The 22207-nt window shown below is 42.4% G+C and overlaps 1 protein-coding gene across 4 annotated transcripts in view; it reads left to right on the top strand.

The window, feature by feature from the left end:
• Positions 1-22207, top strand: part of PPFIBP2 (PPFIA binding protein 2) — a 162119-nt gene that overhangs the window by 95361 nt on the left and 44551 nt on the right. For all 4 annotated transcript variants that reach the window (XM_037840140.1, XM_037840138.1, XM_037840137.1 and 1 more), the window contains exons 4-6: positions 4883-4975; positions 8576-8689; positions 20023-20154. In XM_037840140.1, the coding sequence (XP_037696068.1) occupies positions 4883-4975; positions 8576-8689; positions 20023-20154 (339 nt within the window). The remainder of the gene's footprint in view (positions 1-4882; positions 4976-8575; positions 8690-20022; positions 20155-22207) is intronic.

The raw sequence follows: 22207 nt of genomic DNA, 5'->3' as shown, positions 1-22207 counted from the left end.
AGGACCTGACACCATTGTTTGTGTAACAATTAACCTCTTTCTTATTTATATTTATTGTGGGATGAACATCCTGAACAGAGTAGAATGAGATTATCTTTCTTTTAAATTCACTTGCCATCCCAGAACAGGGAGGAATAGAAAATTGGCATGTGTCATCGTTCTTACTCTGTTGACTGACTTGTCCACAGTGAAGTGTGGGTATGGGTTTCTCAATCTTACTTCATGCATGAAGAGCTAGACAACTGCTCTTACTGATTTACCTAATAGAGGATACAGACAAGACTTGTCACAGACTCCATAGGCCTGGACTCACTCAGAGATGCAGCTGTATGAGCTCAGTGTTGATCAGAGCCTTTTATTGCAATTCCACTATTAGAATTAAGGAAGCAGGTATATCCTTTGACAAGGCAATCTCTTTGTAAAGAGCTGTGCCCTAACTCTTATCTTTTAAAACATATTTCTGAGTAATTGGATAACCATGTTTGCCTTTAAGCCCTGATGATGCAGCATTTTATAATCCAAGAATGGCTTCAGGAAGTGATTGAACTTGTTGACTAATTACTGGAATGAGTATGCATTCATTCACCCAAACTCAAATCCTTACCTTTGGCTGAAGAATACTGGCATTCAACAAAATAATTCTGAAGTAATCCTCTTGGCCTTGTTCTCATTTGCTTTCCAGGTTCTTCTCCAAAAGGAGATGACTTTTTATACCGGCTTTGCCCTTCTGAAGTTGTTAAAGCATATGGCTCTGTGCCTCACCAAAAGCAGAAGATGGTGATTCTGCACACTTTTGTCTAGGAACATTATATTGAGTTCACTGCTGCTTAATATCTCTCCAAAGCTTGTTAGAGAACAGTAGTCATTTTGGAGGATTATATGAGAGAAAGTTGTTCTGTTCCTCTAGACCAGTGATGTTGGGTGGGGAAGGGATCCGTTCTCTTATAAGCATCATTGTTTTATGGGCCAGTGTGATGGCTGGGAGAGGAGCATGTCCTTCAAGTTTGCTGCAGAAGGTGACAGCAAAACAAAACAACAAGAACAGGCACTTTAGATACTCAAACAGTGCTTCTAAATTTTAAAATTAAGTTTTAACTACTCAAGAAAAGGAACATATTTTTTGTAAAAAAAACCCATACATATTATGGTTGAAGTAAAAATCCCCCTTGGCCAGACTCCCTCCCAACTTTCATAACCCAGACACTTCCCCAGAAGAGAGCACTGGGTTAAAGATTTGTAATACAACCTTCCAGTCACTCTTTCTATTGATTTTCATGCATCTGTAATTACATACAGAATTGTATAATATTGTTTGCTTTTATCACACTTGTAATTCTTTTGCATCTTGCTTTTTTTCACTACCTATTATGTCTTATGTTTCCATGACGGAACATAAATATCCTAGTCATGTTTTAAAATTCTATAAATTGTCCATAGTATGGATGAGTGATAGTTTATTTAGGCACTCCTTTATTAATGGACATTTAGGTTCAGATAGTATTTTCAAATTTTGTTTTTTATCAGGAACCCTTATTTTAAGTGAATTTTGATATGTAATCCCAGTATATGAAACAAAATTTGAACTTGATCTGTCCCTCAATTAAGCCATACAAAAGGAAGCTTCCTAATTTACTACCTAGCATCTTGCATAAATTATCCTTTTGTGCCTTGTTCATGTACTTTGTGCCTCATTTCCTTAATCTGTAAATAAAGACAGAACCCCTCTGTTCCGGTTTGCTAATGCTACCATTATGCAAAAATACCAGAAATGGATTGACTTTTATAAAGGGGGTTTATTTGGTTACACAGTTACAGTCTTAATGCCATAAAGTGTCCAAGATAAGGCATCAACAATCAGGTACCTTTGCTGGAGGGTGGCCAATGGCGTCTGGAAAACCTGTTAGCTGGGAAGGCACATGGCTGGTGTCGGCTCTGGAGTTCTGGTTTCAAAATGGTTTTCTCCCAGGATGTTCCTCTCTAGGCTGCAGCTCCTCTTCAAGTTGTCACTCTTAGTTGCTCTTGGGGCACTGGTCCTTTCTTAACTTCTCAGGAGCAGAAGTCTGCTTTCGACAGCTGTCTCCAAAATGTCTCTGTAAGCTGCAGCTCCTTTCTCAGCTCCTATGCGTTCTTCAAAGTGTCCCTCTTGGCTATAGCAAGCTCGCTCCTTCTGTCTGAGCTTATATAGTGCTCTAGTGAACTAATCAAGGCCCACGCTGAATGGGTGGGGCCATGCCTCCATGGAAAATATTTAATCAGAGTTATTACCTACATTGGGTGGGTCACATCTCCATGGAAATAACCTAATCCAAAGGTTCCAACTTAACACTAATACATCTGCCCCTACAAGATTGCATTAAAGAATATGGCTTTTTCTGGGGTACATAATGTATACAAACCAGTACACCCTGTTATGGGATTGTGGGAAAGATACATGTAAAACGGGCCAAATGGAGCCTGGCATGTAATGAGTGCTATGTATGTATTTGCTGTTTGTTTACAGTATTGTGATTGTACCACATTGCATTGGATGCCAGAGACTTGCTTTGGCCTTTGGGCCCATATTGTTCCTTAACTTTTGACCTATTTTGAGGGCATCATGGGAAAACAGTGCATTCTACTGGGTACCGTTACTGTATGGATGTTGTCATGGATGCTGTTTATCCCATTATGCAGAGTCTGTCTGTGAAAATCAGAGAAGGTTCTCCCTGGTCTCAGCCTCAGGAATAGTTCTACTTCTCCTAGGCAGTAAATCTGATTTTATCATATGGATCTTTGCATCTTTTAACTGGTCATGCTTCCCTTTTTCCATAGACTGCTAGAGTGGGTCCAAATTTTTGATCCACTTCTAACAATGTTGTGAACTCTATGGCTTGTGTTTAGAGTATTAAACAAGCTTATGGCTTCATTTAACTTTTTACCTTTATTTTTTTGTCAACCAGTAAAATAGCTGCCTCCCTGGGTGAGACCTTTTATTATAATGGGGAGCACACTGTGCCCCTTTGAATAGGGCACAGCTGGTGTGGTGGCTTGCTGGAGTCTGTGGGAGGAATCTTCCCCTCAGACAGCCAGCCCACGCAGCGTGGCCCTGCACACACACTGACACTGGCCCTGGGGTCCAGTGTGCAGAGCTTCCCTTGGGTTCCTGGTCCTTACCTCTCTGTCCCCTGAAAGTCACCACCATGTGAGTTCTTTGAGAGAGAAACATTTGACTTGCTGTTAAGAATTATTTTCCTCTCTTCTCCTGTCAGGTCCTGAGAAACTGTCTGGTTGTAATTATATCCTTGGATGCTAGTCAGACCATGTGAGAAATGGAGTATTAATTAACGTAACAACAATAAACTGGGATCAACAAAGGAGTCATTTGTGATTGTTGAGGCCCTTTGTCTGTGGTATGAAAGAGTGTCCATAACCATGAACAAGAAGCACAGTTGAGAGTCTGGAGCAGAAGGCGGCGGCGTGGCGGCAGGTGCCGGGAGCTGCCTCGGGACTGGGCCTGGCACAGCTGCCCTGGGAAATGGCCCCCGGGCTTACCTGCCACTGCGTCGTTAACAAACAGCCAGTGCTTCTCTCATAAGGGAGATTCCAGCACTTGAATACAGAATGCTTGGTCTTTGGGCCTGGCTCTGTCACCTGCCCTCAGCAGGCAGTACACTGGGGAGTGGTGGGACAAGGGGAGGAAGGAGGTGAGCTAATTCTGAAGGTTGCAATGTGGGGTAGTGTGTTCAGGACAAGGTGGACCTGGGTTTTCTCTCTTGATCTCCCTCTTGGCACAATCGTGACTTCCCTCTGCAGTTAGGGCACCTGCCTTGTGAGCACTGTTCTATTTATTCCTCTGGACCAGCCTAGGTTATCATGGTTGTCACTTCCCCATTTAGCAGGAAGATCTGCTTTTTCAGACTGCCAAGTCCCCAGATGGCTTACTGCAGCCCCCTGGTTTCAACCTTCCATTGCGCATGGTGGATGGGGCATTGATGGTGTGGGGGCCAACTCAGTGCCAACAGCAGCCCCTTCCCTCCTCCCTGGGTGCCCATACCCAGGACAGGAGTGCCCTAAAACATGACTGCAGCTCCTGCCTCTAGCTCAGGGCGTTTTGTAAGGCACCAGCCCTCACCTGCCATTTAAACCCTCTCCCTTTCCTCTGCTTTCTGACAACTTTCCAGTTCCTGTGTGTTCCTTCTGCTTAGCCCTTTGAGATTCCTTTGGCTGTTATTTAGGTTCTTCTCAAGGTTCTTCATCTTCGGTTGCTTCTCTTAGCTCTAGCACTGTGGAAACATGACATGCAAGCCTGACTGCCAAACATCCTGTCCAAGAGGTGGGGCTGGCTATTTTGGAGGGGACATGAGAGTAGGTGAAGGGCCTTGCAATTGGCATCCTCCACTTTCTGTGCACATTGAGACATCAGGACAGGACTCCATGCTGCGGGGCATTCCTTGTCACTGGAGAACCCTAGTGTAAGAAGTAAGAGATGCCAAGATCTGTGAGGAGTTGGCACCACATAGTTCCTTGGTGAATGGTACAAGCTCCCAGTTCTCCCCTAATACTAGACCCTATCCTTGCTGGTGTCTCTCGCGGGCTGTGCATCCAGCTAAACCAGACTCAACATGTCGAGTCAAGTCAAGCACCCCTGGATCTGGAGCTTTAGCAAGGCCCTCCCGGCCAAGGGTGAGGTCATCTGGCGGGGGGGGGGGGGGGCGGCGTGTTGGTTTCACCAACTTTCAAGGCACACCTTTCAGTGGCATCTGGTCTGGTCTTCCTCTTTCCTATTTCGATGGGTGGTTTTGCACATATAATCAGCCAAACTGTCCTCACAAATTGCATACTCCATTTGGAAGTTGGTAAGAAGTTTTTTCAACCTGAGTGTCTTCTTTTTTGTCCTCTCTAGTCCCAGGTAAACCACCACAGTACTGCTAGCAATGAAACCTACCAGGAACGCTTGGCACGTCTAGAAGGAGATAAAGAGTCCCTCATATTGCAGGTACGTGCTTTTTTGGTGGGAACCAGTTTAACTTGTTACCCCCAGCTCTGTAGCTTCCCTTAAGGGAGACGGAAGCACAGGGGGGTTTCTTTGTTGGATTTATTCTGCCCTCCAGGTATGTGTGTTTTAAAAAGACTTTTGCTGAAACAAAGCAGAAAGTAATTAGAGGCGCACTTTAACTCTGGACTTGACTTTGAGGTCTGTGAATTCATTCACTTGTTTGCCATGTACTACTAAGCACCTGCCTCTTGAAACTGGAAGCTCAGTGGCCAGGTGGATTACTGGGTGCTGGGAATGAGATGAGGGCCCTGTCTTCCAGGAGCCCATGAATTTTACAAGGGAACTATGTCCTCACATCACTAATAAAACAGAGCCATGAATGATACGGGCCTAAGGGTGAATTATAAGGAGATCAGGTCCAAAATTGTCTAGCGCTGGATCTAGACTGATCACTTTGATGCCAAATCCCCTGGAGCTGGTAACGTAGACTAAGCCTTTGATGACTCTCTTGCTGCAATAAATGTAGTTGAAGAACTATATTTGAGAAACAAAGTTGAAAGAACTTTTTCACTTCTGAAAGCTCAGATGCATTGGTAGGACATAGAGTTAGGCATTTTTATCGGAGGTCTATGGCAGAAGCAGAGGCTCTTTTGTGCAAGCTCTCCCATGCATATATATATCAATTTAGCAAGCCTTTTCTCAAGGTCTGGTATGCATCAGACTGTGATTGATGATTTGGGGACTATAAAAGTTAATATCCCAATCCCAGCTGCTTAGAAAGCTTAAAGGATGGTGGACTAGGCTGGCAGTGGAATGAAAGAAAGGGCAGATAGTCCTGGAACTCTCCCTCAGGCTCTGGGCTTTAGCTTGGAGCACTAAGTTTTTGAGGCTACAATAATACATTTATTTGTTTTGCTTTTGTTTTCCTTTTACCTTTCTTCCTTTTATTTTTTTCACTTTATTTTATGAATGTAAGAGTAATAAACAATAGTTTTAGAAACTTGGGGAAGTCTAACAAAGTTTAAAGAAGCAGGTTAACATTTTGCCCTTTTTCCCTGGTATGTGTGTGTGTGTGTGTGTTTCTCTCTTCTGCCCCTTTTTAACATAATTGAGCTCATACCCGATATACAATTTTGCATCCTAGTGCTTGCTATTGTTGTTGTTCCCACTTTGTTGGCTTCTTTTTTTTTTTAACTAAACATTATTTGCATGCCATGATTTGCCAGACACTGGTTTTAGGTGCTGGGGATTTAGCAGTGCACGGACTAGTCCCTGCTCTTGGAGTGCTTTCGTTCTCCCGTGCACATGTGTGTGTGTGTGTGTGTGTGTGTGTGTGTGTAGAGCTGGAGAAGGAGACAATAAACAAACCAATATGTACATAAAATAATTCAGGGAGTGATAAGTGCTGTGGAGAAAAATAAAGGAGGGTAAGAATTGCATAGTCAGGAAGAGCTCTCTAGTAGGAGGAGAGCCATGCAGAGATCTGGAGAGGCACATTCCAGACAAGGAGGCAGTGAGTTGAGAGGCCCTGAGGCAGGCATGGGCTTGGGTTGTAGGAAGAACAACAAGGGCCATGGTGGCTGGAGTTGATGCTTTGAAGAAGCTGGTGGGAGCTGTGGTCAGAGAGGTAGCAGGGGCCAGGTGTTATAGCCCATTAAACGTGCAGACATTTCGAGGGATGTGCATTTTGAAATTCCATCCCAATGACATGATTAATGAAAGAGTGTCCAATTTTAAAATTCTTCAGCAAACTGTATGAAATTGCAAACTTTTGAACCAGGACCCTTCTTGATTAAAATAGCACATTCCTATTTAGAGAGGATTACACTTTAATAAAGAAGTCTTACATGAGAAATGTTCCTTTGACATTTTGTGTGTATGTGTGTGTGTGTTTTAATTCTGTATTCTTGAATAACCTTTATTTAAGTAATCCTAACACAGTTTGGAAGATGCTTACCTGACAAGTCAGAATTTGACCCTTGTGGTTTGGTTCCACCAGGAGTTTGTGCTAGAATAGAACTCAGATTTTCAGAGTTGCAGTTATGTGGTTACTCCTGTTCCTTGGTGGCCGTGTGGAGCTGGTTAGACAGATTCTCAGCATGGTAACGCCTCTTGCTTAATTCTCACAGTGGCTTATCCAGACTGAATTAATTAGAACCCTTGGCCCAGAATGTTTTTCTGGGTCTACTAGAAGAACAAGGCAAATTACATATAACAACATACTTTGTTTCCAAGATTAGTTTAAAACAAATAAAATCAAATTTTTAAAATGCCTTCATTATAACGTACCTCCTTAAGGCAAGGATTTTCATCTTTATGTTGACTATTATATCTCTCAGTGCTTAAAGTCATCCCAATATTTTTAAACTGAATGGTCCTAGTCTAGAATTTTTATACAGTTTGTCCCAATTTTCCATACTTCTTCATTTAAAGTATTTAAAGTAAAGTATTGGGGTTGGTAAGGACCCTGCAGTCCTGGATATCTTGCAGCTTAACTATGAGCTGTAGAATGCTAGAGACCACATGTTACTCCTGGGTATTGCCAGTGCATGTCCCCAGGGTGTGGTGCAGACCATAAAAGTGCTAATCCCAGTAAGATGACTAACCATGAAAACATCCTTCCCAAAGAGAAATTCTGGAACCCAGGGAGCAAAGTCCTGAATCCTACCTCTTGAAAAGTGGAATTAGTGGTTGAAAAGGCCAGGACTGTTGATAGTGTTGGGCAACAAGATTAAAAACACACACATTTGTGTTTACGATGAACCCAGCTGACAAAAGGAGGCCATTTCGGATTGTAATTGAAACCTTAGCACCCAGCATTGCATCAACTCCAGGAATATGTTTCAGTAATCATTTGGGAATTTAAAAAAATTTTAATGTAAAGCTTTATATAACCATATTAATTTAGTACTTAATCGAATACTTGAAATGGCCTATTGCAAATGTGTTTTATTAATTAATAATTCCAATAGAGATTCTCAGTGTTTTTAAAAAAGATGACTTTTTTTTCTTCTGCCACTGTATGTGCAATGTGGCTTCTGTATACTATGACTTAGAGTCATGTTTTGGCCTGTGGAGCACAAAAACCTTTCTGGAGCCAAGTTTTGTCAGTGCTAATACATGCCCTTTACGTCCCACATTCCTTAATTGCTTCAAAACACTTGCCTGATAGGTGAGCAGTCCTCACACCCTTATGAGAGAGGGAAGGCCACTGTTTAGTTTCCAGAGACGTTTGGATTACACTTCCACGTGAGGTGGCAAGAGCCCTGCCAGCCAGCCAAGCTCTGCTAGAGAGAGCCCTACACGAGGAATAAGCAGGAGTCCAGCCCAGAGGCAGCTCTCCTGGCTGGTAGGCATTTTCCTCTTGAGTCTGCCAAGAGCTTGAAAAGGGACCAACCAGTGGCTGAGACTCCCTGGCAAGATAAGGATCCAGCAGGAGCTTCCTTTGTCCAGGTCACTTCCCTCACTCCCAAAAAGAAAAGCTGTTCCTCGTGCATAAGAATCAGTAGTGTGGCTTCACAGTTCCCCTGCAGAGGGCAGGGTTTCCTGTCCTGTGCAGAGTGCCTGCTCCTTCCACCATTGCCTTATTTCCTGGGATAGGTGAGTGTCCTCACAGACCAAGTGGAAGCCCAAGGAGAGAAGATCCGGGACCTGGAAGTGTGTCTGGAAGGACACCAGGTGAAACTCAATGCCGCTGAAGAGATGCTTCAACAGGTAAGGGTGGGTGGGGCTGGAGGAAGGCCCTTGGGTTCTGAAGCAGCTCATGTGTAAAAGTCCCTCTCGGTGTCCAGGTTTCAGCCTTTGCTGCGTACTCTCCTGTCTGCTTGGAGGTGAGATTGGCCAGTCAGTGTGCAGTGTTTTCACAGCAGGTGAAAGCAGCCTCAGAGCTGAGAGTGGGAGTGGGGGTAGGGCTGGCCTGAGACTAGAACCTGTTGAGCTGGTTAGACCAATTCACTGGGGGCACTTTCTCCAGGTTCTGTGAACGAGCTCGCTCTCCTCACTCTGCTGGCAGTGTCAACCACTTCTTATCACATGAACCACGGTTTGCCTGTGGGTGGCACCTAGGGTTTTAGAAAGCCACTTGTGCCCCTCCCTTCTCTCTGCTCCCCCCCTCCCCACCAGTCAGTATAGTTGTCATCGATAAAACTTACAGCAGAAATATTTTAGTATAATTAAATAAACATGAAAATGGAAAAAAAAACTCTTAAATGTCTGATCCTTGTTTTCTTTTGGCCCTTGTCCTTATGTATGCATATAATTTACAAAGCTGTATTCACACCAGAGATACAATTTAGTCCTCAGTTTTTATATGCATCATTATTCTGAGTTTTTTTCCATTTTAACTATTTTGCTGTTTAATCTTCATTATCACTTATAAAGGTTTTTTTTTTTTTTTAAGTGAAAGTATCACAATTGATTTAACCATTCTTCTACTCTTGAATAGTTTTACCCTACTATATATAACGAGCTGCAATGGGCATTTATTTTTAGAATAATGTCTTCATGATAGATTTCCCAGCAGTGCATTGAAGGGTGTGAGTGGTTTATGACCCTTGATACAGATTGCTGAATAACTTTTTTTTTTTAATTAAATTCAGTTTTATTGGAATACATTCACACACCATACAATCATCCATGATATACAATCCACTGTCCACAGTATGATAACATAGTTATGCGTTCATCACCACAGTCTATCTCTGAACATTTTCCTTACATCAGAAAGAACCAGAACAAGAATAAAAAATAAAAGTGAAAAAAAACACCCAAATCATCCCGCCATCCCACCCCATTTGTCCTTTAGTTTTTATCCCCATTCCTCCACTCATCCATACACTAGATAAAGGGGGTGTGATCCACAAGGTCTTCACAATCACACTGTCACCCCTTGTAATCTACATTATTATATAATTGTCTTCAGGAGTCCAGACTGCTGGGTTGGAGTTTGGTAGTTTCAGGTATTTACTTCTAGCTATTCCAATACATTAAAGCCTAAGAGGTGTTATCTATATAGTGCATAAGAATGTCCACCAGAGTGACCTCTCAACTCCATTTGGAATCTCTCAGCCACTGAAACTATTTCATCTCATTTTGCATCCCCCTTTTGGTCAAGAAGATACTCTCAGTCCCACGATGCCGGGTCCACACTCATCCCCAGGAGTCATACTCTGCGTTGCCAGGGAGATCCACAACCCTGGGAGTCGGGTCCCACGTAGGGGGGAGGGCAGCGAGTCCACCTGTAGAGATGGCTCAGTTAGAGAGAGAGAGGGCCACATCTGAGCAACAAAGAGGCACTCAGGGGGAGACTCTCAGGCACCATTACATACAACTTTAGACTTTCCTTTGTGGTAATGAGCTTCATAAGGGCAAGTCCCATGCTTGAGGGCTCAGCACATCAAACTGCCAGTCCCAGTGTTATATTGCTGAATAACTTTTGCCAGCATTGGATGAGTAGCAGTGTAACAGGAAAAAAAAGTCATATCATCTGTAAATATTAACATATGTTTGAAGTAGAAGGAATAGGTAAATATCTCATTTCTGTTTCATGGCTAATTGCCCTGGGCAGATATTATAGAACAACAGTAAATGACAGTGGTGATATTGTGTATTTTTCTCCTTCCTGATTTAATGAGATGTCACTAGTGTTTCTTCATTAGGTCTAATGGTGTTTTGGGGTTTAAAATAGATATAATGTACCAAATCAAGAAATGACTTTCTATTTCTGTTTTTAAAGTTGTTTTCAGGAAGGATGCTGGATTTTTATCAAAAATCTTTTCAGAATCTGTTGAGAAGCTAACTAGATTTTTTGATTTTACAAAATCTTTTAATATGATGTATCAATTTAATAGGTTTCCTTAACTTGAATCATTCTTGCCTTTTTCAGTTATATTGAAAACTAAACCATTACTGAAGTTTGTGTGTGAGTTTTTGTAGTTTCTATATAGTCTTTGGCACATAAAAGATGCTCACTAATGATTTAAAAATGAAAGTCTTTTAAGATGAGTGGGTTCAATTGGACAATTAATTATAATGTTTTTTCCCAAAATTCTAGTATTTTTTATTGCCTTGACCAGTATAAGATTTAAATTGTTTCTTGACAATATAGCTTAGGATTTGATCTTTGCTCATAGACTGAACATCTTAGTCCCAGATGTTTCTCAGTTTTGTTTGAGTACAGTGGAAAAACCTTCAAAAAGTGTGTGTGTGGATGGGTTGGGGGGAGGTGGGGAGAGCAAGTCAGTATTTTTATGTAAACCTCTAATTCCAACAGCTCAGGAGCTGTCACTTGTTTATCTTTTCTTTGCTGATTAATAAGTTACCACATTCTTGGCTTTACTTGATTTTCTATTTCAGTTGTGTGTCTATGTCTTGGCTTTACTTGATTTTCTATTTTGATTCTGTGTCTATGCTCTTAATATTCCCTGAAAATCTGAGTAGCAATAGGAGCTGAGTATTTTTAAGAAGCAGAAAAGAAAACAACCTGATGGGAAAAAATCTCAAATGACAGGAAAATGTTTGCATAAAGGGTGCAGAAAATGCCCTGATAGATTGTATTTTCAAGTCTGCACAAGGTATGGTTTGGAGGCAGGGATGAGACAAAAGATGATGGAGTGTTGTAAAGAAATCAGAAAGAAACCAACAAAATTTGGATGTGGAGGGCATATGTCAGAAAAATGTCAGAAGATTGGTGTTTCAGGAAGGCAGTGCCTGGCAAAGAACCACATAATAGGAGGTCAGGGAATAGCTATACTGTGGTGCCCCAGTTACGTGACCACCAGCCCTGGCTTCTCTTCCAGAACTGTTCTAGCAGTGCTTCGCCCCCTTGTCAGAGTCTCTGTCGAGGGTCTAATGTTGGTGTCCAGGACCACGTTGGGGGAGACCGTCTTGCCCGTCTAAGCTTTGTGCCATAGACTACATTTTAGACACTTGAATGTAAATAGGTAATAAGTCTTACTTTCGTAAGCTCAATTACCTTTTTTTTTTTATCCTCTTTGTTCTGTGTGATGGGTGAGGTGGCAGGCATGTGGTTTCCATATGCCAAGAGGTGCTGTCTTGCCTTGTGTATTTTGGAGTATGAACTTAACCAATTTATTTTTCTGCCCTTATGCTTTATGCATGTTCTTTCCAGTTTTTCAAAGGGTGAATTGATTGGCGTGTGCAACACTTCTTTCATGGCAAGTTCTGAATTTAAGTCATGGGATTTTTTTTTTTTAATGCAATTTTACTGAGATATAATCACATAACATTTGGTCATTCAGAGTGTACAATCATTGTTCACAGTATTGTCATATAGTTGTGCTTTCATCACCACAATCAAACTTTGAACATTTTCATTATTCCAAAAAATAAAATAAAAAATTGAAAAAAAGAACATCCAAAACATCCCATTCTTCTCCTCCCCCCATTGTTCATTTACTTTTTTTAATACTGTTTAATTGAGATATATTCACACACCCTACAGTCATCCACAGTGTACAATCAATATTCACAGCACCATCATACAGTTGTGCGTTCATCACCAGAATCAATTTTTGAGCCTTTTCCTTACTCCAAAATAAAAACAAAAGCAAAAAAGAACACCTAAATCTTTCCATCCCCTCCATCCCACCCTATTCTTCATCTCATTTTTGTCCCCGTTTTTCCACTCATCTGTCCATATACTGGATAAAGAGAGTGCAAATGACAAAGTTTTCACAGTCACACAGTCCCACTATGCAATCTACATAGTTATACAATCATTTTGAAGAATCAAGGTCACTGGGTTGCAGTTTGACAGCTTCAGGTATTTCATGGACTGTGTCTGAGCCTCAGCACCTGCCCATGTGTTTGCTAGGCTTGATGGATCCTGAGCTTGAGATCTTTGGGTTCTGGCTCCAAGCTGACTGGTCTGCATATGCAATTGCTTTTCTGAAATCTGCTTGATGCTATTTGTAAAGACACTTGATTCTTGCAACACAGCGCTGATGCAATGTCATCTATAGCTCGGGGTATGTGTCCTCCGAACAGGGGCCAGGCAGAGACTTGCCCTGTTTGACTGAGAGATCCTGGACTGCAGGGCTTTTGGTTTCTGGTGGTAGGAGTGGGAATGGTTCATGGCCTAGAGGCAGAGAACTGAGGCAAGCAGTTGCTTTTTTCTGCCAGCTCTCAGAGACCATTCCTGCCCCGGGCCAAGCCTGGACTACTCTGAACAAGGTCCTCTCACTATCTCGGTGTGGGGCCTTCTGACTGTCTGTAGATGCAGAGCTTCCCCTGGGTTTGCTGTTTGAGACCGCCTTGCATGCTGAACGCATGTCCTTTCTGGAGGAAGCAGCTTCAGCTGTCTGGAATAGCACTTGGGAGACTTGGAGAACCGCAAATCCACCCAGCAGAGCCCAAACCCTATTTACATGGGCTCCAACAACCCCTGAGCTGTCTCTCTCAGCAGCTGCTCTCCTGATCAATGCCAACCTCCTTCCAGGAGCTCAAGATGGCTACAATTAGTTCCTCACTCAGCTCATGAGCTACAAACCCCTTGGCCTGGCCTGCTCTAGCTCCCATCCATTTTCTTCTGCCCCATGATCTACTGGTGTGTTTGAGGACCCTGGTGGCTTTTCTAAAGTGGCCTCAGTGGGTTCCCTGGAATTCAATAGGTTTCTGTACAAGAAGCTCCTGCTATTCTGTCTCCAATCCCTGCCCTTTCTCCAGAGGGTGAAGATTTCAGGGAAGAAGATGATGCCACTCAGCACGTAAGAGGTTTTATACAGACACAGAGCTGGCAGCCAAAGGGAGCATTTTCTGGAGACCGGCCATTAATAGATGCAATCAATGTCAAGAGCAAAAAAGATTTTCAGAAGTTGGGAGAGGAGGGCAGAGGTGGGAGACAGAAAGGATTCAGACCTCCTTGTGAGGATACAGCCTTGCCTTTGGGGAATTTTAACCTATACCAGCCTCTATTTCAGCACTACCCCCTCATCCAAAGCTCCAGGGTTTTGGGCAGATTGTTTTGCCTGCTTTTTAGGTGAGGGGTGGAGAGTGACTAGTTTAAGGGATTTAGAGTCAGTGGACATGAGTTAATGAATGTTCATTATTTACTTGCTGTTGATCTAGGAAAGTCAACAAACCTGTTTTCTTGCTTGTAGAAAATGAGGATGACAATATGGATTCTACCTTGCTTACCTCTTAGAATTGCGGTAAAGTTTATTCCAGTTTTGTTAAAATCGTGAAATCACCTAAGTGGGAGATATTAGTTAAGGTACTGAGCTGAGGGTCTAAGACACAGGCCAGATCCCTACCCTCGAGTTTAGTGAGGAAATAGTATGTTCAGGTGTCTGAACTCAACAGATGCCATCAGTACCTGACTGATAAATTTCCCAGTAGCACCTTTAAGGAGGTACTTCTGTCTCAAGCAGAATATTAAACAGAACTCTATGTACATAATCCTTTACGAGTACAAATTTGTAAGAGGAGACGAGACACTGAGTCATGAGCGAAGAAAATAAGGATTTTCCAGATAATTCCTAAAGTTCCATCTGAGAGAGTTATAAGGCAGAAATAGCTGCTTTCCTCAAGTTTATCTCATTTGATGTTGTATCTCCAGATCACAGTGTGAAGTAGGTACTTGACACCCTGCCTCCCATTTTTTTTTCTTTTCTTTTCTTTTTCTTTCTTTTCTTTCTTTCTTTCTTTCTTTCTTTCTTTCTTTCTTTCTTCCTTCCTTCCTTCCTTTCTTTTCTTTCTTTCTTTCTTTCTTTTCTTCAAATATAGAGACTGAAGTTCAGAGAGATGATTTAGTTACTGGGACTGTGTCTGGACTCAAACTCAGGTTGATTACAAGCACCTCTTCTCTGCACAGTGTTATTCATGCACGAGGCTTCCCAGCAAGGCCTAAGCCTCTTACTTCAAAGGGCAAAAGGGACACATTTTTCCTTTCATGTCTTTCCCTGGCCCATTCTTTCATTCTGGTTTCAGATTGCCAGTCTGGTTGCAATCCTCTGTCATTGGTCAGTAATTTCCTGGGTCATGTTCCACACTTAAAGATGGGGATAATTGCTTCAAGATGTGGCCCTTTAAGGAAGGGATAAGTTGAAAGGCAAATTATTTTATCAGTTCCAGTCAGAAACTAAGCTTTGGAAAAAGGAAATGAGGGGTTGCTCTGAGATGTAAGCTTTCTTTCATTCCCCAAATGGAGATGTATTTTAGTGGTAGTGGTGGAGTGGGAGGGGTCAGTGATAATTCTGTCCTTTGGTTTTTTCCTAATGCTTCATTTCCATGTTTCATGGTCATTTGCAGTAAAAGAAACAAACTACCCAGCTCCCATACCACCTCCCTCATCCCCTGCCCGCTCTTGAAACAATTAGGAACAGAAGCAGAATGCTGCTTATGAAACTTTCCCCTCTTATCTCTAGCTCACCTCCTTCTGCACACCTGACCTCCCCACACATTAAAGTAGCTGCAGCTGTGTGATTCCAAGAGCTCCCAGCAGGATCCCCGTCTGCAGGTTAGGAGGCCACGAGCAGGAGGACAAACCTTGCCTGGCAAGGGTGTTTGTGTCCCAGACAAGCAGGCTAGATCCAGAGCTGTCCCCAACCTTGGGGATGAGAACTAGGGATCCAAGAATATTTTTCTTAAGAGGTGGACAGAATAGAAGGTGCCAGCAAAGGATATGGAGAAGAAAAAAATGTCAGGAAAACCGAAGGGAAGGATGGAGTGGCAAGGAGTAACTTGTGCTTATGAGTAGATGATGAGTAAGTAGCTTGAGAGCTGAGAAATATAAGTTGCATATGGAAGTTTGGTCGTAGGTCCCCAGAATCAGACTGTTTCTATGTTTCTGTTAACAATCCTTTTATCTGTAAATAGGGGTTAAAGTACCTAGTTCACCTCGTGAAAGCAAAAGACAGGTTGCAGGCAGGCAGGCATTTTGTTGAGGTGACAAGAAGATGTGGAAGAAGAAGTAGCAGGTATAGAATATTCTCTTAAGAGTTTAACTGTGAATTGGGGGGTGGAACAGCAGAGAGAGCACACATACGCACACACACATGCACACACACACGCACGTGCAGCATTTATTTGCCCTGTGAGAGTACAAGGGATTTGATGGGTGGTACTTGGAGGGGAAGGCAAGATCAAGAGGGAATGTTCTTTAGAATGTTTGAAATTTGACCATGTTTAAGGCCTGAGGAATGGGAGCTGATGATGAGGGGGAAAGTAAATGTCTGTCAGAAAAGATGATTGGTGTCCTACCTTAGGGTAGCATAATGCTTGGTAAGGAAGATCCTAGGATCATGCCAGGTGGGATGCTTCCAAGTCAACCAGCAAGACTGAGAACCAGGTCAGGACTCATCAGATCTGGGGGCAGGGATGAGTTGGGTGAGGAATTTTCTGGTACTGATATGAGCACAATTAAAATGACTAACCTTAAGGCATGGAGTGGATAAGGAGGCAAATACCCCCTAAAGGAAGTTGATAACTCAGGGAAAACGGAGTCATTAAGTAACTGTTGGCCAAAAGAAGAGATGAGAGATGGAGTGAGCAAGTGGGACAGTTAAGGTCAGAAGACTATGGCCAGAGAAGAGAAACTCAGAGTTGAAGATTTTAGAAGCAGAGCTCACACATTCTGGGTAAAGATGAAAGCCAAGCATGGCCATGTGGCTGAGAAGCAGAATTGAAGTGGAAGCAAAGCCTGTTGGAGTTGTGAATGTGAAGCCAGAGTGGACAGTGAAGGGAAGATCCATTACAAGAGTGTTGAAGCTGCTGAGGAGAAGCTGTTGATCAAAATACAAAAGCTCAAGGAAAATGAGAGATTGCCTTGGGTTCTGGATATCTGGGAAGAATGTGATATAACTGAACTGGCTGCCGTTGAAGAGGAGGGCAGATGCAGACAGGCAGTGGTCTGGAAGTAGTAAACATGGAGAAAGGTATTCTATAAGTTGGGTGAGTGGAAGCAGGGTGGCCCCCACCTGACATGGCTAGGAAGGATGTGTCATATCATAGAAAAGCCAGGACGGAATTATAATGGAATTGGAAGGAGCAATTGAGGATGTAGAGTAGATAATTCCTACTGAGACAAGCATTTGGAAGCATGCTGGACTCAGAGCTCTGGAAGTGGAACAGGATTGGGATAAGCTTGTTGAAGGCTGATTTTGAGTTCAAGGATTAGGGGAGTAACTATTAATGACAAGGACAAAGGAGAGATGATAATGAAAGGTAGTGGTACATGCTAATAGATATAAACTAGAGGAGAGTAAAAGTTTTGTAATTTGTGCACTTTATGGAATTAAGCAGCCCAGGTTTCTAATTAAAACATTGGTGCGCCCAACTGAAATGTCTAGTTGAAATGTTAGTGTGACCAGTTGGAACACTGGCATGACCAATTGGAATGACTATTAGAAATCTAGTAAGATCAATTAAAATATTAGTCTCATTAGCTGGAACATTGGTGTATTCAATTGAGCCCTGGCTGTTAAAACAGCTAGAGAGATTTTGGATCAATAATGAGAATAGAGTAGACTCTTAAGATTTCAAGAGAGACAAATTCTGAAACTTTTGAATCTCACCAAAGTACCATCTCAAATGCTGGTCAGGGGACTGACTGCATAAATAGTCTCTTAACATACTCAAGTAGACAATAGGGACTATGTCTTTAACTGTCATATTCCTAGCCTTGGCATCTGGTAGATATTTTTAAAAAGTATTTGTTGAATAAATGAATATGGTCTCATGGAAGAAATTTTTCTCAGATCTCAGTACTCCAAGGCAATTGTTTTTATCATATGGACCTTGATTTGTGTAATTGCTCCTTTTCCCCTCTTTGCATGGGCTGCTAGGAAGCTCACAGGTACATTATAGTCTACCTCTAGCAGTGTATAGTACTTCTTGCTATGCCAACTGTAACTGTGGCTTCAACTTCTTTTCCTACCCACTTTAATTTTTATGATTCATTTTTTAACTTGAGATATGCATTTTCCAATCTGCCTCAAATCATTTTTGGAACAAGGCAGGTAGATGGAAGGTTGAAGAGGCAGACAGAGAACAAGGTGGTGGAGAGAGAGAGGGAAATGAAGGGAGAGAGAAGAGCAGGGATGAGCAGGATGTGTGTGGTAGGATTACATTGTAAGATACTCAAGTACTCAAGACCCAGAGATTTCATCATTTCAGTGGGCCCTCATACCCAGCGAAGGACCCCGTAGGGCCTTCTTTTATGGCCTGTGTAACCTTGGCATCAGTCCCTGTTAGATAGTATGTGCTCAAAGAAATCTTGTTTATTTGGGTGAATTTTCCCTGAGTCCAGTGAATATTTGTTGATTTTTCTTTAAAAACATGTATTTTGTATATCCTTTAAAATTCTTAGACTTCTTACCCTGTTTGGGAAAAGGTGTGATACATTACACAGAAATGAGCTGGGAATCTAACAGACCTTGGTTTGAAAACTAACTCTATTGCCGACTGGCATTGTCCTTGTCCAAGAAATTTACTTACTGTCTCTGGACCTGTTTCCTCATTGGTAAAATCAGGATAATAATTTTGATTGACAGTTCACTGGGAGCATTTCTTAAGAGGATGTACACAAAGGCCCCAACAGTGTCTGGCACAGAGGAGGCACTCAGTGAATCTGTCTCCCATGCTCAGCCAGATGACTCCTTGTAGCCAAGTGGTTCAAGCGTGTGGCAGTGCTCCTGCTTCTGCCTTGTAAGCCAGCTTCGTATCTGCCAAGCCCAGGAAGACCTGGCCTCCTGTGCCCAGTGCTCAGTGAGCTCGTTTTGCTGAGCATTTTGACTTCTAGGTACCCACCCCCTTAGATTAGCAGAGGGACAGTTTGTAACCTGGCTTGCTGAGGCACTGGGGGTCTTTGGCCTGAGGAATCATGTATTCCAAGTCAAAACTCCTATCCTGCTTGTGATCTGAATGAAAGCAGTTCAGAATATAGAGAAGCAGAGCTGTTGGGTCAGAATATTATAGAGAAGCAGAGCTGTTGGGTCAGAATATTGAGATCTCCACTCTTGTAACAGGGTTGGGCTGCCCCAGATGACACAAAACATTCAAATCATGGCAGGGTATCTTTTCTTCCTATCTTTCCCAGCTGCTCCTTTGGGCTCTTGCTCTCCTGGCTGCCATATGCTTTCCTAGCTAGAACCTGTGAAGGCAGTGTCTACCATGTGCCAGGATTTTGGACTTTAGGGGACACTGCATTTTGCCAGTGGTCAAATGTGTTGCCCCTGGGACTTTGGGAAATGTTTTTTTTTTTTTTTTTTTTTTGAGGCCCTTCATAATTGTTAGTGGTCCTGAGTAGATGTGTTACCTTTTCTTTTTGCTTTGTTCATGCTTATTAAGTGTATGTGTTCATGGCAGGTTGTCATCAAGGACCTGAAGCAGCTGGTTTGGTCTGCCACTGCACTAGTGTTGCAGGACTAGTAATAACCTCCCCTGGTCTGTCCTCACCACCAGAGAAGAACAGTCTTCCTGCTTATATCACATAGTGGCCAAATTGTAATTTTGGTACAGCCCAGGAAAGACCCATATCATCTAATAATATTTCAATATAATCATTCAATAAATGCTAATTGAGCAGCTATGTCATGTTCTGGCTCCCTTCTAGGTACGTTGCAGTGAGGTCTTACAAGGAGGTGTGTTCTGGGCTGAATATTGCTTGGGCTCAGACTGTGATCTAGAATCTTTGGTTTTGAGAAATATATTGTTAATGGAAGCTTGTTTTTTGTTTTTTTTTTGGTGGATAGGACCTGCTACTTTGCTTTAAAACTAGAGATTGAGAAATTTGGTTCTTTGAGAGTACCACTTCAGTTTTCTGTATTTGGAAACAATGAATGACGGTTTCCACAGGCAAACATGTTTTTTAAGAAATGTAGTTCTCCTCTTCTTTTAGAGCAGAGTGGGTGGTGTTTGGGGCTGTGCTATCCCGGAATGACAGAGTGTCAGCCTCTGCCTGCCTGAAATAGGCCTGTGGCTCACATGCAGACATTCAACCCTGTGTTGTCCAGCGCACAACTTAAAGATCTCTTTCTGTGCTATGGATTTCCTTATTGTGGTGGTTTATGGTCTGTTTGTGCTTGCAGGAGCTGCTAAGTCGCACATCTCTCGAGACCCAGAAGCTCGATCTGATGACTGAAGTGTCTGAGTTGAAGCTCAAGCTGGTCGGCATGGAGAAGGAGCAGAGAGAACAGGAGGAGAAGCAGAGAAAAGCAGAGGTGGGTGTGATACATCAAATTCTGGGGATCTATGCTATCCTAAGCTCAGACCTGGGGAGGCCTTGCTAACATGGACCCAGGCCATCTGGTCCATCCTAAGCCTGTCAGCCCTTGGGTGCCAGAAACAGCTATGCACCAGAGGAAGCTATGATCTCTTAATACTGAGTTATCAGGTTTTGCTGTGGCTGCAAATTTTAGGAATGCCCTAACCGCCCAGTTTTGGCTCTAAAGCTTTATTCTCCCTCAAGCTGCTGACAAGGATGGAAAGGGAAGCAGTGGGGGTGGAGATGGGGTGGGTGTCAAACAAGTTGTGGAGGGGCACAAGAGAGCTATGAGAGCCAAGATGACGGTGATGTTCTGGGGTGACGTCAGTCTCCCAGCAGGCCACCATCACTGTGTCTAAAGAGTCTGCCGACATTTTTTGATGTGCATTTCACTGACCCAGTGGAACCCTCAGATTATGTATGTATTTCTTTTTACTTCATGGCTCACATGGGAAGCCCATGCAGAGGTCTTTTCTTAGAGAAGGCTTTCCTTATTTTATTTTTCCCCCCAGGCATTATATGCCATCCTTTTTGGACAAAAGTTTGGAGAATTGAATTTGGGGCTCAGAGCTCCTTTATTTGAGAGAAGACAGCCTGTTTTAATCTTAGGTAGCCATCTTCTGTGTGCCTCTACTTACTAGTCCCTGGACTCACACCTGGCAATATGAGGTATGGAGAGAAGACAAGCTTTAGGTTTACAAACCCATTGGCTCAATTACTGACCTAACTGCTTATTAGTTCTATGGCTTTTCAACAAGATAGCTACTTAATCTCTCTGAACATCTATTTCTTTATCCATAATATGGATAACTCTGTGGTGAAGGTCAAATAAAATCATGAAAATAGAGTACCTAGCATAGTATCTGGCATTTTGTAGGTACTTCATTTATTTTAATGCTGTTCCCCCATTTAGCATCTCTAAATTCTAAAGACAGATATTTCTCCTAAGTACAAACATTATTGTCCATTGAACCCTGATGTACTTCTTTCTGTGTTTGCTGGGTGGTTAAAACACTGGTGATTGAAACACTTCTAAAGTATTAGGGCATATTCCTTGCATTGCTTTTGAGAACATGTTACTAATAAGAAGTATGATTGTTAAAAGATGGTATCTGCATTAGACAGGGGATGTATATTCTAGTGATTAAGAGTGCAGGCTCTTGAATCAGATCTTCTGGCTTTAATTCAAGCTCTGCTACTTAGTAGTGAGTAGCTTTGTGATCTTGGGCAAGTAATTTAAGTTCTGAAACTTCAATTTCCTCTTCTGTGAAATGGAGAAAACTAATACTTCCTCCTTTCTGAATGGCTGTGAGAAATGAATGGGATAAGGTACATACAGCCCTTAGCATAGTGCTGGACATATAGTAATAGTTAGCATTTATTGATAGTTTACTAATAGTGTTGTTAAGCATGCTGGAGATGGAAATGGAGATGTTGATGCATTATTTAAATACTGCTTGGCTGTGTGAAGTGTTAGTTGAATGGACTGCTTCTGAAATGGTCAGAGAAAAGCCATTGCATTTTCTCCTGGGTTAGAGTTATTTTACCAGTGTTTGAAAATGCATGATTGCTTGCAGACATACATTAGGGCCTTGGGGGCAGAATTCAATAAACTTTATGAGAAGGCTTAATGTGGCAGAAACTCAACTCAAAACCACTTAATTAAAAAAGGAGGGGGAAGGGCTTAGGTCACACAACTTGAAAAGTCTAGGGTTTAAAGTGTCCAATACGACTAGATCTCAGTTATCGCATGGTGTCCTTAGAAATCAGCTTTGCTCGTCACTTGGTCCTGTTTTAGCCTCATTCTCTGGAGGGCTCTCCCCAGATGGTGGCACAGAGGGTCATTGGCAGCTCTAGATTTACATCTCTCAGACTGACAGGCTCTGCAAAGAGAGAGATTCTTTTTCTCAAAGGTTCCAGCAAAAGCCTCAGGATTAGTTTCATTTTGCTGATTTGGGTCATGTGCCTAGTTTTGAACCAGTCACTGTAGCAAGCACGGACCCAGGCGT

The sequence above is a fragment of the Choloepus didactylus genome, chromosome 6 (assembly GCF_015220235.1).
Source record: "Choloepus didactylus isolate mChoDid1 chromosome 6, mChoDid1.pri, whole genome shotgun sequence".
In the NCBI taxonomy this organism is placed as follows: Eukaryota; Metazoa; Chordata; class Mammalia; order Pilosa; family Megalonychidae; genus Choloepus; species Choloepus didactylus.
The sequence above is the reverse complement of the archived record's forward strand: the minus strand, read 5'-3'. Positions and strand labels throughout refer to the sequence as shown.